This window comes from Tubulanus polymorphus, chromosome 10 (assembly GCF_964204645.1).
Source record: "Tubulanus polymorphus chromosome 10, tnTubPoly1.2, whole genome shotgun sequence".
Taxonomy (NCBI): domain Eukaryota; kingdom Metazoa; phylum Nemertea; class Palaeonemertea; order Tubulaniformes; family Tubulanidae; genus Tubulanus; species Tubulanus polymorphus.
Genome location: NC_134034.1, coordinates 7,922,211 through 7,940,079, shown reverse-complemented (window position 1 = coordinate 7,940,079; position 17,869 = coordinate 7,922,211). Strand labels below are relative to the sequence as shown.

General features: G+C 36.1%; 1 protein-coding gene across 4 annotated transcripts; it reads left to right on the top strand.

Annotated features, from left to right (window-relative positions):
• On the top strand, positions 1-16,817 carry LOC141912271 (growth/differentiation factor 8-like). 4 transcript variants are annotated; one of them, XM_074803510.1, is made up of 5 exons: positions 290-710; positions 811-966; positions 1,175-1,837; positions 15,732-16,147; positions 16,293-16,817. In XM_074803510.1, exons 2-5 carry the CDS (start codon positions 930-932, stop codon positions 16,671-16,673), a joined length of 1,497 nt encoding a protein of 498 aa, XP_074659611.1. In that variant the 5' UTR covers positions 290-710; positions 811-929; the 3' UTR covers positions 16,674-16,817. The 4 variants fall into 4 exon arrangements, with proteins under 4 accessions (XP_074659610.1, XP_074659611.1, XP_074659612.1 ...); XM_074803509.1 differs by lacking the exons at positions 290-710; positions 811-966 and adding an exon at positions 1-281; XM_074803511.1 differs by lacking the exon at positions 811-966.
• Positions 16,818-17,869: the final 1,052 nt, after the last annotated feature.

Genomic DNA, 17,869 nt, shown 5'->3' with positions numbered 1-17,869 from the left:
AACACGACATCGCGGGAGAACATTGTAGTTTAATCATGCAGCATATATTTCTTCTTCGGGTTCATTCATCGTTGTTTTATAGTAACGTAGTCTGTGGCATATCATATGGTAGACCTTGGCAAAATTTGGTTTGCTGCGTTAAATCCACTGAGCGTTACGAGGGAGAGTGGATGTCCTTGCTGTATATGAGAGCGATTTAACTATTGAACACAGGAACTGCAGCTTCTAGATGCAGACATCGACTGCGAAGCTAAAATGCAATATATTTAGTCGGCAAACTTGTAAGTTCAGAGGTTTAAAACGATAAGATATATAAATCAATTTGTAAATATATCAAGATGATTGCTACGGTTGGCAGAAGTATTCGAAATGGCTTTCAAAAGCTGCGATTTTGATCTAGCGCGCTCATTCGTTTGGCAATGTTTTTATTTACGACCTTAGTTTATATTTTTTTCTTCATGAATGTTCGCGAGATTCACGTCAACCGCATATAATGCGGAAATCGTTGGAATAGATCGTGGTTACGTAACTGAGTCAGCGTTAAACTTTCCAGGCAACAAATATTCCACTAATAAAGGACTATTCATAGAACCAAATTCATACAGCGATTCGGAAAGTTAACACAAACGTAGGTCATCAGTTTCTCGCCGTTTACTCGAATAAAATACTACTTCAGATGATCACAGTGACAGGGAAACTTCGCGATAACGGTAGGATCTCACTACTTTTAATGGATATTTGTCATACAAAAACTGTAAAAAGTTATTGAAAAGATTTTAGAGTAGCACAAATCTACGTACGTATTTTCAGGGCTCTAAGAGTAATATTGATAGTCTATTTAACTGTAAGAACTTGATTTGAAGACAAAAGAATGGTCAATAAATAAATGATGATAACAGCCAATACAACAGGGATAAAGGATAAATCCAATGACCGAAAAAAATCTACTTCGTGCAACTTTATATGGTGATTAATCATTAAAAAATTCAGGTGTCATTGAGAGGTTCGATATACATGGACTTCCAACCATTCTGTACACATATCAATGATTTATATCTAGGCTACCTTTAATGCGGAACTATGCTTATATTATGTTATAGTCGGTGGTAGATGGAAGCTCGTGACTGCAGCCAATATTTCGCCTTTTATTCTTTCTGGAAGTCATCTATTTCAGTGATGCAGAACCACGTGTGTACTGTAATCATCCATCTTACATTGATCGTTTCTGTTGGATACTGCCAAGTGATTACATCCAATATGTCTGGAAGTCGAAACGATGAAAACAATGCGGAAAACACTGCAACGAATCAGCGGGTAAGAAATGTGGAAATTAAACTTACGATTGACGATTACGATGTCAATTACTACGACAAACAAAACGAGGTACAATATTCTCTCGGTGATTACGAATATAACTACTACGGCGAGTTCAGCAGAAATTCATCGTCTATTCCACGGAGTGAAAGAAACCGACAACCCACTGCTGAGGAGAGAGAACGATTTATTAATATATCAAAAGTTATAAACTATCATTTAGCAAAGCAGGGGGAAGCTCCGATTAAAGATAACTGTTCAAGTTGTGTGCTAAGAGAACAAGCTCGGCTCCTAAGGATAGAATCAATCAAAAACAATATCCTAAAGGGGCTCGGAATGACCAAACCGCCAAATATTACTGGTAGAGTCCTACCAAAAGTTCCAAGCCTTTTAAACGCTATCAATACGTATGCAAGATCCGACAAGGCCCCCTACCTGGATGCCATCCCCTTGAGACGGGATGCGTCTTGGAACAAAGAAAACGAGGCGACGCTGTCACGCGTATTCAATGTTGCTGTCAAAGGTAGGTTACCTCATTGCGTGCATATTTGTAACAGTAAACGTATTCGTGATTTATAACTCTACTGCTGTAGGCAAAAAAACAATTAAACACCTCAATGATGTGTCTGAAGAAATAACCGTAGAGAAAATTCCACTTTCAAGTTAATTTCTAAGCTAAAAATTTGTAGTCACTGAAGCTCCGAAAATCGGGTCGCCCAGAAATCAATAAAAAAGAAGCGCGCTCCTTAACTATGAACGTACAATTAAAATCCGTTACAATTTTGTCATGTGTTCTTTAAGGCACCAATTTATTTCATGACGTTTTATTTTCATTAGTTTCTCAAAATCCTTTTATATGTAAATGCATATGTGTATGTGTGTGTATGAAATGGTAAATGTATGAATCTGCGGAGATATAGGCTTTCCTTCATTCAAATATGTGCGTAGTACATAATGAACACGCTAGATTACATATGCTACTACAGTAAACCTCACAAAAGTCGAATCGGTTAGGACAAAGTCAGATGAATCGGATTTCCAGCCCTTTGACGAAAACTACGAATTAATGTCTATAAATGGAAAATAATAAAATCAACATACAAGAAATGATTTTGAAACACTTAGATATTTCGGGTTTATTTTTCCAATCGTATGCGCTAACCACAACTAAACGACTGTTGACACGAACGTATCATCGAATTCGTGCTACGAAAAGTCGGAACAGGGAAGAAATCAAACTGCAATGGGTTGGAAATTGCCCAGTGCGAAAGTAAGGTAGTATGTACGGAAGCTAATTTGGGACTCGTAAAAAACCGTCAGAGCGTCGAAAAGATATTGGTTGAGATCTTGTCACTCTGTGCATTTATTACTATTATTATTATTTTTCTTTATTTATGAATTAAATTACAATAGAAAATTACATATGATAATATGGTCATGTAATGTAAGTCGATATTTTTTTGTTTGTTAGTATAACTGAAACATGAAGATGAATTGGTAAAATTTTTATGTGGACAAATATATAATCTCAGTTACACCTGACCACTTACATCCACCACGAGTAGGATATGCTTATTACCATCAGGGGTCTCCGGAAGATTGCAAAGAAAGTCAATGTGTCATCTGGAGAATGAGCCTTCAATTGGTAATGGTTGTAGGGGTGTTGGATGACTATGATAATTCCGTTTGACCTGTTGGCAATTCTGACAAGTAGAAACATATTTCCCGCAATCTTCATACATGGAATCCCAATGATATTTATTGCGTAAAACACCATAAAGACGATCTCGACCCTGGTGGCCACCTCCCACTAATGAATCGTGGTCAGATTTCAATATTTCCGACCGTAAGGATCTAGGAACTTCAAGAACTGGGATGACCTTCTCGGCTTTTGGAATACCAATAACTCTAGGCGTATACAAATAATATAACATGCCATCGATAATGCCATATTGATCGGCTATCCAACTTAGCTTACGAAACAGTTTTTCATCGTTGACAGCATATGATGGATCTAACTTATGTTCCAACATGTGACGTACTTCAGGGCAATTCCTCTGTGAGTGACTTATATAATCAGTTCAATCTCCTTATAAGTATCAGGAGTTAACTCAGCCACCATGGGGCTAGTATAATCAAACACGACTTCATAAGACTGAGTTCCATTTTTCATCGCTGTGAAAACAGTCTCTTGTGAAGGATCATCAGTTCTAGGAGGAGGAGGTTTATCATGATCTCGTCTACTTAAAACGTCGCATTTGCCATTTTTCTTACCCGGTCGGTGTTTAACAGAAAAATTATACGCTTGAAGAGCCAATTCCCAACGTCCTATACGTTTATTTAGTTGGTTTTCATGAATATACGTTAAACTTGTGTTATCAGTATACACGGTGAATTCATTTCCAATAAGGTAGGGACGAAAATTCTAAATTCCTTCAATCAAAGCTAGGTCCTTCCTTATCACTAATATGCCATTTCTTTTCGTTTACACGTAACGCGCGGCCACCATATCCAATAACATGTTCTAAATTATTCTTTTTCTGGGACAAAACGTAACCGATAGCATAGTCTGAAGAGTCAACTGAGAAATAGAAACGAGAATTGAAATCAGGGAATATCAAAATTGGACCTCTAGTTAATTTCTGTTTAAGCGTATCAATAGCTTTCTGGCAATCAGGGGTCCATTTGAATTTCACATCCTTAGAGTTCAAAGCATTCAAGGGAGAAACTATTGATGCATAATTTTGAATCAATTTCCTGTAAAAATTTGTTAATCCTAGATAACTTCGTAATTGTTTGACATTAGAAGGAACTGGAAAGCTGTTGACCTTTTCGATGTTCTTTTTGCAAGTACGCAGACCCTCAGCTGATAACATATAACCCAGATATTCAATGTCTGGGACTGCAAATTCACGCTTAGTCGGTTTCGCAGTTAGACCTGCTTGTTTGAAAAGCTGTTTTATGACGCGATTCTTCATGTAACGGTATCTGGTGAAATCCTGAATAAAGATCTTATTCACTAAATATCATGGGTTTAGCATCGGCTATAGTGTCAAATACATCATCAAAATGAGATAGTGGAAATGATTGTGTTACGGAATTCAGTCTTCTAAAATCAATAGTAATCCTATACGTATTGTCTGGTTTTCTGACCAAAACCACAGGATTATTGAAAACAGAATCAGTTGGATCAATAAGATCAATCTAACAGTTCGTTAACCAAGTCGTTCTCTACCTGTCTCAAGTGTGGACTTTTGCGATAAGGTCTTTGAATTATAGGGTTGTCATCAGTTGTTTCTATCTTATGCGTAACTAATGAAGTTTTGCCGATTTCTTGTAAGTTACAAGCAAATATTGACCTATTACATCCAATAAACCATTTTACAGTTGCTAGCCGCCATTTTGTTAGGGTACTTTTGTCCCGTATTGTTGGGTCATTTTTTTCTCTTTTTTAAAAACTATCCGTGATGTGTATTGTATCATATTTCATCTGTCCATGGATGGATTTTGACAACTTCAGCAACATTCAAACCGCGTGAATCTCTAGTTTTCAGTTATGTTAAAATCATTTCTCAAATTTACAACAATGCGACATGAGAGCGATATAAAAATCGGTGGTCAGTTTTTGCCGTGCGCATAGAAATCCAGGGTACTGAACTTTGAAGTTCGTTTTTTTCAGAAATAATTTTCTAAAAAATCCAAACATTTCAAGCACTGTGCGCATAAACGCCCCCTTTCAGGTGAACTTTGAAATTTTAAGATATCTTGCCTAGTTTTTTTCCTATGGCTCTTTAACTGCAGCGCGTGTATTGTCATTCCGAGATTTGGCGCTGTTTTCTTTGCGTGTATTTCAGTATATGGGTGTTATTTCTTCATTTTCACTACACTTGTCTCTACGGAAAATGGTTTTAATTGTTGGTACGAGTATCAGGTTTAAATATTACGGCATTAATACTGTATTCCGTTCTCCGGCGCTAGTTCGTAATGGCTGTAATGGTAACCGCTTTTACGGCAGGCAGAGGCTTACGAAAATGCACCCAAGAAAACCCAAAATATCACTCTTTTGTTGTAAATGCAATCCACACACTTCTTGCGTTTTTGGTGATGGTAGATGTCACTTTTTACTTTTTATCACCTGCGTCTGACATTCGAAAAAAAGAAAACGTTTTCCTATATTTTTTTCCCAATCTAATCAATCTTGAGTGTACTTAATAGAAAGTATTCATAGAAAGTAGCTGAATATTTGCCCCACCCCATTTGTCCAGCTTTTTGACCACTTCTCCATCCATCTAATTTCAGTAGATTTTTATGTAAATTTATTGATAGACTACTGATTTAAATGGTCATCATACTCGATTTTGAGTGCTATATTTCTTTTCTTCTTCCATCTCGATATAGGCCCATATATTCTCTTCCCGCGCGCAACTTCGAATGCGTGATCAAAATGCCGCTCAGTCTCGCTGCTAAAACTGGTCAGAAAAATCCCTTAAACCCCAACATCTCTAATGTCTCCGATCTATTATATTGCATAAACGACGTGATATTTAAACCTGATACTCGTACCAACAATTAAAACCATTTTCCGTAGAGACAAGTGTAGTGAAAATGAAGAAATAACACCCATATACTGAAATACACGCAAAGAAAACAGCGCCGAATCTCGGAATGACAATACACGCGCTGCAGTTAAAGAGCCATAGGAAAAAAACTAGGCAAGATATCTTAAAATTTCAAAGTTCACCTAAAAGGGGGCATTTATGCGCACAGTGCTTGAAATGTTTGGATTTTTTAGAAAATTATTTCTGAAAATAACGAACTTCAAATTCAGTACCCTGGATTTCTATGCGCACGGCAAAAACTGAGCACCAATTTTTATATCGCTCTCATGTCGCATTGTTGTAAATTTGAGGAATGATTTTAACATAACTGAAAACTAGAGATTCACGCGGTTTGAATGTTGCTGAAGTTGTCAAAATCCATCCATCGACAGATGAAATATGATACAATACACATCACGGATAGTTTTTAAAAAAGAGAAAAAAATGACCCAACAATACGGGACAAAAGTACCCTAACAAAATGGCGGCTAGCAACTGTAAAATGGTTTATTAGATACATTAATCTCTCCTTTTGTTCAAGGGACAATCCTCCAAGGGAGTTTGCTGGAAGTTTTATGCCTAAAATCTCCGCTATTTTAATTTTTTCATCATAATCACGTGGCGTTTCAGTATCAACGGAGAAAATGTTTGCACTAGTACTGTCATCTGCAAAATCAAAACAATCGTCGTCAGTTACATTGTATGCAAATCCAAGCACATAATCTTTTGAAATTTCAATCGGTTCATTAGTAGGATTCACATTAGTAGCGAAAATTTTTACCGTCTGCGATTTTGCATAATGTTTTACTTCCACCTAAAAATTTATTAAATAACTTGTGGTTGTATGGTTCAAAAACAACCAATGAACCTTCCGCCAACGTATCGGCACTTATCTGAACTATTTCTTTAGTATTTGGTGAGATAATCCTGTTAACCGTTTTAGCTTTATTTCTGTACAGCTCTTGTTATTCCTAAGAATCTTTAAATTCAATTGTGCCTGATGCAAGGTTAATGTTTACATTGCTTTCTTCCAAAAAATCCAGTCCTAGAATAACATCTGTGTATAGCCTATCGAATACATAAAACTTGTGCGTTATTATATGAGATTGAGTGCAAATGGGTACATCAATTCTACCAATCACTGAATGTGCTTCCCCACACTCCTCTGATAATGTTTATATCCGAATGAATATATATGGGATTTTTGATACAACTTTCGAACGTTGACCTAGCAATACAAGAAATCGATGCGCCTGTATCGACTAATGCTCGTTGGGTGAGTTTATCAATATTAATGTTTATAATATTCCGATTCAATCCTGAAACTAAGCTTATATCAACCGCGTTGATACACGTAATCGAGATGCTTCTTTGTGGCAAACATCTTTACTACTATGTAGGCGCTTCATCTTTATACTATAGTTATATACGTCAACGTAAAAAATGGAAAGCTATCTATATTGAATGTTAAAGATAGAGGTTTTGTAAAAATATAGATCGCCGCGACAAAATTAGATATCCCACTAGACGAACTAAGATAATTTATATGAGTTATATTCCCTAATAATTGTATGAAACTGATGTTGATTGTCGTAGGGAGTGGATAACTAGGAAATATCTTGAATTAAACAATCGAAAACTGAGATATATACACATTAAGCCGCTCAATTACACGGTAGCGCATCTAAATTCAAACGCCTATAACTTTCTATACTCATAATTTGACCATGAATTTGAGATGAAGATGCAATTATATTACCAATGGTTGACAAGTTAACCGCAATGCGTAGTATCCACCATCCGATCAGCACTGTGTTGTCGTCACGGGTGTAGTTGACTACGATCTTCTCTTTGTGGTAGACGTTCTAGTCATTATCCATATATCAGCAGCTTCATCGATACTTGCATAAGTCACTAGGACTTAAATCTGGGTTCTCCGCCATCTGTAACCGGCTGGTTGTTGTATCGGCAGGCTGGCTGCGGAACTAGCATTTACACCAGCGGTACAGGATTCCATCCATCAGGAACAAGGCATTTAAACCTTATATGTACAATCTTTATTGCATCCCGGAATGAGAATGATTATCATAACTTAGTTTGATGTGGGAACTAGGTGTCAGAGAAGTTGTAGACATCAGGACTCACAAACTAAAACCTAGTGACATATTTGAGAGACATTAATTAATTATTGATGAGCGCTGACTAGAACTAATTACTATGAAAACATATTGAGTAATGTCACATGTTGATTACGACTTTTAGGCACATTGATACTATAGTCCTATGTTATATTATACTATTGATAACGTTATCATTATTAAGCATTTCATGTAGTAAGAGATATGAAATATTATGAACCGTTCGATATGAAATTGTAGATACGTATGATTATAAAATATGTGACTTATATCAGGGTGACAGATACTAGGAGAAGTTAAAAACTTGCCCATTGCACCCATGGAAATCACACACACACACACACAGATTAATTCAGATCAATATAATAAGATAAAATCCCACTATTTACAGATTAAAAGAATTTAAAAACCAGAATTTATTTATTCAATCAAAAATATATAAAAGACACGACGTTTCGATCTCACCCTAGAGATAAAAGGGTGTTAGACACTTCTTTAAAGTTGGATCGAGTGAATTCCAAAGTAGTAGACCAGGGGCCGGTTCCGTAGACAGGGCTTCGACTTAAGACCGGTCTAAGACAAACTTAGTTCTATAGCCAATCTAACAACTTAAGACCAGTCTTAATGTTTAAGACCACTTTTGGTCTTAAGTCTTGACTATGGAACCGACCCCTGAAGTCTTTACTGAAAAATAACTTCTTTGAGTTTGATTTCTAGGGATTTCCATGGCTACGAGTTTGATGATTATGAATTTCATATCGAAATTGAAAATAATAATTAAGAATCAGGTAGCATGGATTTGTTATAATTAAACATAAAGCAACCTAACTTTAATTTGTTAATTCCTTTGATTCTTGATATTTTCAGTCTTTTAAAAAGTGGCTCAGCGTGTTCTAAATAATTTGAATTTGTTATAATTCGAACCGCACGTTTCTGAAGTATCAATAATGAATTTAAATAAACATTAAAATTTTGAGCCCAAACCATATATATTGCAATAACTGAGATACGGTTCTACTAAACTGAAATATAATTGACTAAGATTTTTTTCTCCGCTAAAATCGTTTTAATCTATACAACATACTGATACTCCTAGATACTTTACGTTGAACATCATTGATGTGATTAATCCATGATCATTTATCGTCTATATTTATACCCATGATTATCAACCCCGTTTTCTGGTTAAGTAGTTTTTACCCCTTGATTCTGAAAATGTGACCTTTTAACGTATACAAATCGGAAGTTTTTCATGAAATCTAAGAACTTCCATCATTTCTGGTTCAGTACAATTGTAAACAAAACATTTCATTGTGAAATGAAATAGAAGTAAAAAAGAAAAGAAAAATTTGTCATGATTTGTCTGAGCTTGTCCATCGCTGCCGATGTATTTGGGTGCATTAAGGTACAATTAGAACTCATATAGGCCAGCCTCAATTTGAGCTAAGAACCAGCACGAGGAAGATTAAAGAGCAGTATGAAACGAATGTACGATTCACAATCAGCAGAAAGTTGTAGGCCAACATTCTCGCTGCTTCGTACATTTTCAAAAAACGTTCAGATGAGTATGGTGGCTGATTCGGGGTATAAAATTTTTTTTTATACGGCTCGGGGAATAATGAAAATATGTTCGAGAAAACAAAACAATTGGTTTTCTCGCGCGAGAATTCAGAACTTTTGGTTTTCTCGCGCGAAACCGAACGCGTTCGAGAAAACCAAAAGTTTTGAATTCTCGCGCGAGAAAACCAAAAAGGGCCAATGTCAAAATCTTTTTACCGTTGCTCTAGCCGTACAGAAATTTTTCAAAAAGGCCCGAATCAACCACGACCATAGATGTATGACTATTCATTCTCGAAATATATGCCCCTGGGTAAAAAAATCCCCAATTCTTTAGATATATTACACTAGTTTGAATTTAAGATATTCGAAATAATGAACTTTTAGCATGAAATAATTCATCGCACCGCACAGCGAAATATACGACAGGTCTATACACATTTTATAACTAATCAAGTTCGAATTGAGGAATATTACAAATAAAACGTTCATTGATTGATTCGATCAATTCTAAGAATTGATTGTAGAATTGACTGCAACGAAAAAGATTCAACATCGTATTGATAAAGTATTGCAGCTTTATTGCAGATGAATAGAATTTGAGAAACATCTTGCCGTGAAGTTATCTTGAACCAATGCCGAGTGGGAATTTTTACCTAGTTTGAAGGTTTTGGGATTTTTTCGTAGGAAATGGGGGATTTTTTACCGAGGGAATTCAGTTCATTTCCATTTAACTGCAACGATGATCTTCGAACAATATACTGAAACTAACATTATACTTTGTTTCGCTCAATTAACTACTTTTAAACTACAGAAACTTTTAAACTTAGGTTTATTTGAATATGGCCTGTAAATTCAAACTTTGATGGGGACAAATTCTAACAAATTATATTACTAATAGGTTCCTTATTTTTGTCCTTCAGGCATAAACCCATTAGATCTAGGGCCTGGAGGTATTTTGGAAACATATGAGGGTATTCTGGGCGGAGGGATTCTGGGTGTGGGATATTTGGGTGGAGGTATTTTGGGCGGAGGTATTATGACCCGGATACATAGGAAGGAGATTTTTACAGTGCATATGAGTAGAGAGGTGAGTACCGAGACATGATCCTAACTATGCAAAGCCAATTTAACTTTAAACTATCCAAACTATGCAATTATCTAGTTACAAAGCTGTTAGCACTATGTCTATGACAAACAACCTACGTAATACTCAGTTTCTGTGTCAGTGTCGTTTATCTACTCCACAAGTTATGATAACACTGCACAGAGCACAAAAATAACGTAGAAATTACAGCATAATTCAAAAATATAATGATAGTATTAATAATAACAATTATGATAATAATAAGAATAATAATGATAAAAGTGATAGTAAAATAATAAATTCATTTTTTTTATTATCATTGTTATTGTTTTTGTTATTATTTTGAAATTATTATGCAAATGAAGATGAAGATTAAGCGGAATTGTTGTATCGAAATCCGATAATTATACACAATATTAAGTAAATGATTCGATACCTTTTTTGATGAATATCGCCAGATTGAGCAAAGTTTTATAAAGTGTTCATTGGGATGTCGCCAATAGTAACTAGGTATATATATATATATATATATATATATATATATATATATATATATATATATATATATATATATATATATATATATATATATATATATATATATATATATATATATATCTTTATTTACGTGTCATCTCGATAGACAAGCCAGCCTATAATAAGGCTTACAAGACACATTGACATTTACAAGTACAACAAACATGTGACAAACTGGTACAACTAATTCAGATTGGATATAATTGGATTAAAATGAATTAGGAATTGCGAAGTTTCATTGCGGCTGATATGAATCTGCAAACACTAGTTACAATACGACTATTACTTAATAGAATTCTAACCTTATCGATATTTGACAAAAGATATATGTCTAGGCCCAAGATAGCATTAATCTTAGAAAAAAGGTCATTACGTAGATCAACGTATTTGAGACAAGTGCACAAGAAATGTTCCTCTGTTTCAACTTCATTCGATGTACATGCAACACATATTCTTTGTTCAATTGGCAGATTACGGTAGCGACCTAGTTCTATGTTTAAGGGGAAAGTACCATTTCTTAATCTTGCTATTGTGGAGCGGTTTGAACGTGATGTGTGTAATTTGACATAATCTTCTGTTCCAAATTTTGGCTTAAGTGAGGTATAAGTACGGAGTTTTGGTTGCAGAGGAACATTTCTTGACCACGTTAAAGCATAGTTCCTATATAAAATTTTTCTAATATCATTCAAAACCTTTTTAATTTGATAGGTATTTAGAGTAGAAAACTGCAAGTTCTCATAAAAATATTCCATATTGCATTCAGTTAGTATTGTCTTGACAAATGAACACCAATTAGCTTTGCCAATAACGGCCAGTTCATAATCATAAAGAAACAAGTGTTTGGTAAGTCTCGTATCTGGCATATTACAAAGTCGAAACCATAGACGTAAAACCTCAATACGATGCCTAATAGAAACCGGTAGCCATCCCATATCACCTTCAATCGATAACAACGATGAATTTTTCCCCGTACCGAGAAAAGAGCGCATAGCTCGATAATGGATTTTACTACAACTTTGATATATTTTTACACCCCAAACAGCACTGCCATAGTCCATTATAGGTACTATTGTATAAGTTTGAGGTTTGATTCGTTGACCTTGGAGTGCAAGGATTGTGCCTACTGATTCGCGAGTCTCTGTTTAATACTTTAAAGATAATTAGCACTGGGTACAGTTTGAGTTTCCCAAACGTGGCCGAGACCATTTGTTACAAGAATATTTTTGACGTTAAGAATCCAAGCGTTACTGCGACCACCGTGGTGCGTTTGATAAATATGTTCGTGCATAAAAAAAGAAAAATTTTCAGTCTGGGAGATTAATTTTGTCCAAAATTTAACGATTCTCAGTTTAACATAAATCTCTAAAGGATAGCGCCCAAGCTCATCGTAAATAAATACACGAGACGTGGACCTTTTCAATCTGAGTAGATATTTATACAATTGTAGCTGAACACGCTCGAGTACGTGTGTTCTCATATCCCCAAATTTCACAGCCAAACAGCAATATTGGTAATACCATGCTCTCATAAATTTTCAAGGTCAGATGTAGGTCTAATGAATGTTCACTTGACTTTTATAATACAAAATATACCGATTTCAGTACTTGTTCCGAGTTTCACGACACTGTGTGAACGATGCAGTGTATGAAAAGAGAACGCCCAGGTACTTGAACGTATCAACTATTTCTAATTTGTGACCATTGATGTAAAATTCTGGTAGGATTCTTAATCTTCTTTTCGAGAAGATAATGACCTTTGTCCTGTCATTATTAATTGAAAGTGTCCATTCTTGGCAGAGATTATCTATTAGTTTTGGGGGTCCCTCGGGCGATTCACTTAATAAAACCGTGTCATCTGCATACATGAGAATTAAAAGTTTGAACCAAGGTACATTGTTAGGTCCGAAAACTAGTTGATACATATCTCAGTCAAGGTTTTACATAACTTGTATGACATAAAAAAGGTATAAGTAGACTTAACACTGATATGGCGGTTACATAATAATTTGCATATTTAGAGTTTCTGCTTCTTCGCAGAAACCGTATTGTAATTCTTGTTATTATTACCTTTTACACTTTCCAGACAAATGTTTTTCAAAAAATGTCTCCTCTCAGATTCGACTACTAACCGCTCATAAACTTGATTTTCAATTCTGACAGCATTATGTTATATGTTTATAATCAATCCATTTGTACTTTGTAAACTAGGCCACTTCACGCCTGCATGATATTCTCTGTAATTAGTAACAGTATACTATGCATAGTTTGTATCTTTTCATGTCATTTCTTGAAAAGGACTCGAAGAGATGAGTCGAAATCGATCGTAACGTTTGAACATGTAAATAATCTCATTATCATCACGAAGATTGTTATAGTTGCGTTTTTATTATTATTTAACTATCTGGATACTCTTCCAAAATTATATCATCAGAATAAGATAGATCAGATCAGAATTGATTCGTTCTTGATAGAACAAATCAAGATCTTTAATGATGTGATATTAGCAAAATGCTTCACGAATGTATGTTGAAATCAATTAGCATTTATTGAGTACAGGTGGTTTAATTCAGTTTCAAAGCTGGATTACATCAACAAACATGGTATAAGTACATATACACACAAGTACCATATGCCAACGGGTACGATTAGTTCATGCAACTCCCAACGGAACTATGAAAGCGCCAAACAATTAAGGTACATCAGTACTTTTTACGTGGTAAGCCCTTGTGGATCCACATATCCCGGATATGTTTCGCGCTCCTTCAAAATAGTCGCATATTATAAACTGATAAGAATTATTTTGGTGAAATCTTTGTGCGCTTTCCAGTGCGAAATCTAAAACAGCAAGGCAGAAACCCGTTGTCGCTGCTTTGCAGCAATATTCCGTATTATAATTTGACTTTTATTCTTACTATTCTATTACTAATATTTTACATTTTACAAATATTCTATGTGTACAATTAAGGAGCAGCATTCGATGTGCAAATGCATTTAGTTAGAGAAGTTGCCACACGTTTTGTTATAGCACCCGAGTTGATAGATTTATGCATTGATGGATACACGGTGCAATACTTCTGGGTCCGGTTCCATAGACAGGGCTTAACTTTAATAAAGAACATGATTTTCAGACGTAGATTGTTCTTGCAAAGGAGGTTCTTTCTGTGGCTATCCCTTCGTGTAATGTCCCCTGTCAGATATTCATAACGGCAATATTTTGCGAAGTCACCTCTAAGCACCTTTCATGGCAGATACTTAGTATGTTTGATATTCAAAGGTCCATGTCCCAGAAGCTTGTCTGACCAACCTCCAGATTTTTCATATATTTTAGAAAATTTCTCATTCATGTAATCCGGACAAATATTGCCGGTCCATCAGGATTAAGCCGATTTGACGGTAATTCGAGTCTCTACGGCCTATCTTCGTCCAACAACTTGATGGCAATCAAAACTGTTGAGCGTTTTCAAAAATAAAGAGAAGCAGATCGATTTTGGTTTTATCACATGTGTTTCATTCAACCTATATTCACTTCAAATCCAGAAAAAAGAGAACATATTTTTTCGGTATGACGATATAATTAATTCTACAAGTTAGTTTAAATGTCAAAGCTTATCAATATTCTGCCAGTAACCATTAAAATCTAATAGCAACGACAGTTTTGTTGATTTTTGTTACCCTTACACAATTAAATTCAAAAGTAACAAATTGCCGAAATATTTCATGTGGTTATATTGATAACTATGTTTGTGGTGATAAACAATATGTCATTAGAATTACGCCTTTCTGTAATTTCCATTTTTCATTGAAAGATTTTATATTGAAATTTTCTCAGAAATATTTCCAATAAAGTTCGAATAAGTTGTACAACCATTAAGCGTTTTTTCACCTTCTAAGAAAATGTTTTGCTGTTGTTGTTATTCGTCTCCTCCTATATAGGTATTTAGTGATGTGCAGCTTAAAACTGGAGTGGTTGGATAGAGCACCAAACATAAACCTCCAAAATAATTGATAGCGAATAGCTTAGCTTTAGCTGATTTTGGAGAAATTAAACCCAGAACCATTACCACGCATATGACGTCATCATGACGCTTCGTGTGGTGTGGTTTGTTTGTTTTGTTAATTTTCTTGTTCCTTTTGTAAAATAAATTCATTTTTGGTTAAAAAGCCAATGCCTAAAAACATACATAACATTTAAACTTCAAATTTTCCAAAGTGTTTAATTCTAAATTTCATTTGAGCACAGACGTGCATATTTTAGGGTTCAATTTTAGGGTTCATGAAAAAGCAAGGCAATTATAAAAATCGATAAAGTTATATTGATGTTTGAAGTTGACGTTGTTCCTGTTCCCAAACAGTCTGGAACTTCCGATTCGACCAAGTCTCGAGGTCCATAAACCTTTTGTTTTAAATATCATTACTAACAATGAGCGTCACGTGCGGCATTATTAGCAGGTTCGATGTTTCTTTTTCGCCAACTATTATTTCATCGATGTATCTTTTTCAGCCCCACACTATTTGAGCTTACCGGATGATGTCATATATTTCACGTTTGATGACAAGACGGCCGGTTATGACACGCTGAGGGCAACACTTTATTTGCACCTGCGATACTCAGGTAGCAACCCTGTAAAACTTTGTCTATACCACATGGAGAAGCGGAAAGGGGCCCGGTTCCCGAGTCGCGGAGAAATGTTGAAGGCACGAACTATTCGCCGTAAGGTAAATTCGCCAATAGCCAGTCGCAATAATCCAACAGGACGATGGATTAAGATTGACGTAAAAGCTAGTGTACAGAAATGGTTGAGTAATGATGATGAAAACTACGGATTACAGGCATTAGTGTTTGACACCAACGACAATGACGTCACAAATAACTGGCTTCATTCACTTAAAGATAATGACGATTTAGATAAAGCCTATGTAAGTATGAACGTGTCAGTCAACGATCAATCCACAAATTTAAAGGTTTAATATATTGCTGATTGGATTACAAATATCAACTTACCGTGCAACTTATTGACTTATCTTATTATCATCCTTTGTCATTCGGTTTTGTATATTATAGGCTCCGACGCTCGACATGAAGGTCCGCCCGTTTCAGACCCGAAATAAGAGAGATATGCTAGGACTGGAATGTGATGGCACGGACACAGCTGAGGTCCGCTGTTGTAAATATCCACTTACCATAGATTTCGAACAGTTCGGCTGGGATTGGATTCAAGGCCCGAAACGTTATCGATCGGATTTCTGCTCTGGCAAGTGTCCGATGAGATTTCTAAATGATCAACTGCACACGTTTCTGGTGCAGGCAGCCATTCCACAAGGTGCGACATGTTGCACGCCCCGTAAATTAGAACCCTTGACCCTACTTTACGCTTCAAATGAAGGAAACGTCGTATTGGCGAATTTACCAGGGATGATTGTCGTACGGTGCGGTTGCGCCTGAATACTAAGCGAGGCAAAATAAAACGAACTTAAACATGAATGACGTATTATATACTGGGGGTAAATAGTTCGATAGTGGTGGAACCTTGTAAGAGTTGAATAAAGTGCCGTTCTACCATTTAACTTCACGAATTTACTATCGTTGATAGTCGTAGATGGTCATACAAAACCAACATAGAATTAGAAGAATAGTAATTTTTTTCTTCAACATATTGTTCTCGATCGATCTATAACAGAATTCTTTTATCTATGAAAATGACGTCCCAAGAGGAAGATGTACGGTATGTCTGAAGAGAGTTATTATCCAGGTAGTCTTACCGAGGACAATTTGCGCTTGGGTTGGGGTTGATTATCAGAAACGATTTTGCTAAAAGTATACTTAACTGTCTGGGTCGTTGGACCTGATGAATTGTCCTACAAGCTTGTTTCGCGCGTATAAGTTACCTCAAACTCTAGGTTTCTAGGTTGCATCGGTTAACACATCATCACGATTGACAAAACACCATCCATGCTCTGACGATAATTCTCGCTATAGCTTACGAAATTATGAAAATGTTATAACAAACACAGAACGGACAAAGGTAGAGTCAAGTTCCTCCAGGGAACGATTCTCTTTATACTACTGCATCATTTCTGATCATTGATTCGCTGTATAGCCGCGTTCACACTACCACCAGTTAGACCGGGGTCCGTACCTGCAAAGGGCCAAATTTGGAACAGACAAAATCACAGTGCTGTGCGTTCACTAATAATATGTGTCTTGTACAGCGCTAAATCCAGCCAGGCTGCTCAGAGCGCTTTACATTTTCGGTATTATTTCCGAGGCCATTTTTATACTCTAACATAACATGTATCAGTCATCTCTCCCTGGGGAGAGGTAACACCGAGCTGCTTACAAGCGCTCAGGAGTCATCTATCAGGCCAGGTACCCATTTACTCCTGGGTGGAGAGTGGCAATGAGGATAAGTGTCTTGCCCGAGGACACTACGGCAATGTACGGGGTTCGAACCCATGACCTGGCTTCCCAGAGCCGAACGCTCTAACCACCCGACCACACCGCTCCACTGACGCGTTGCTAAATTGGCTACCTACAGTTATGACTTGCCCCGTAAGATGTCGCCATAATTATCGTTTGCCAGGAAATATATGTCTAAATGTTAGATTGGAACGGACCAAATTTAGATCGGGCTAAAGTAC

Excerpts from the sequence above, each read along its gene's own strand:
- LOC141912271 (XM_074803508.1), top strand. The coding sequence starts at position 1,111 with ATGGAAGCTCGTGACTGCAGCCAATATTTCGCCTTTTATTCTTTCTGG. Across the intron at positions 1,838-15,731 it reads ATTCAATGTTGCTGTCAAAG|CCCCACACTATTTGAGCTTA; the intron begins GTAGGTTACCTC and ends TATCTTTTTCAG. Across the intron at positions 16,148-16,292 it reads ACGATTTAGATAAAGCCTAT|GCTCCGACGCTCGACATGAA; the intron begins GTAAGTATGAAC and ends TGTATATTATAG.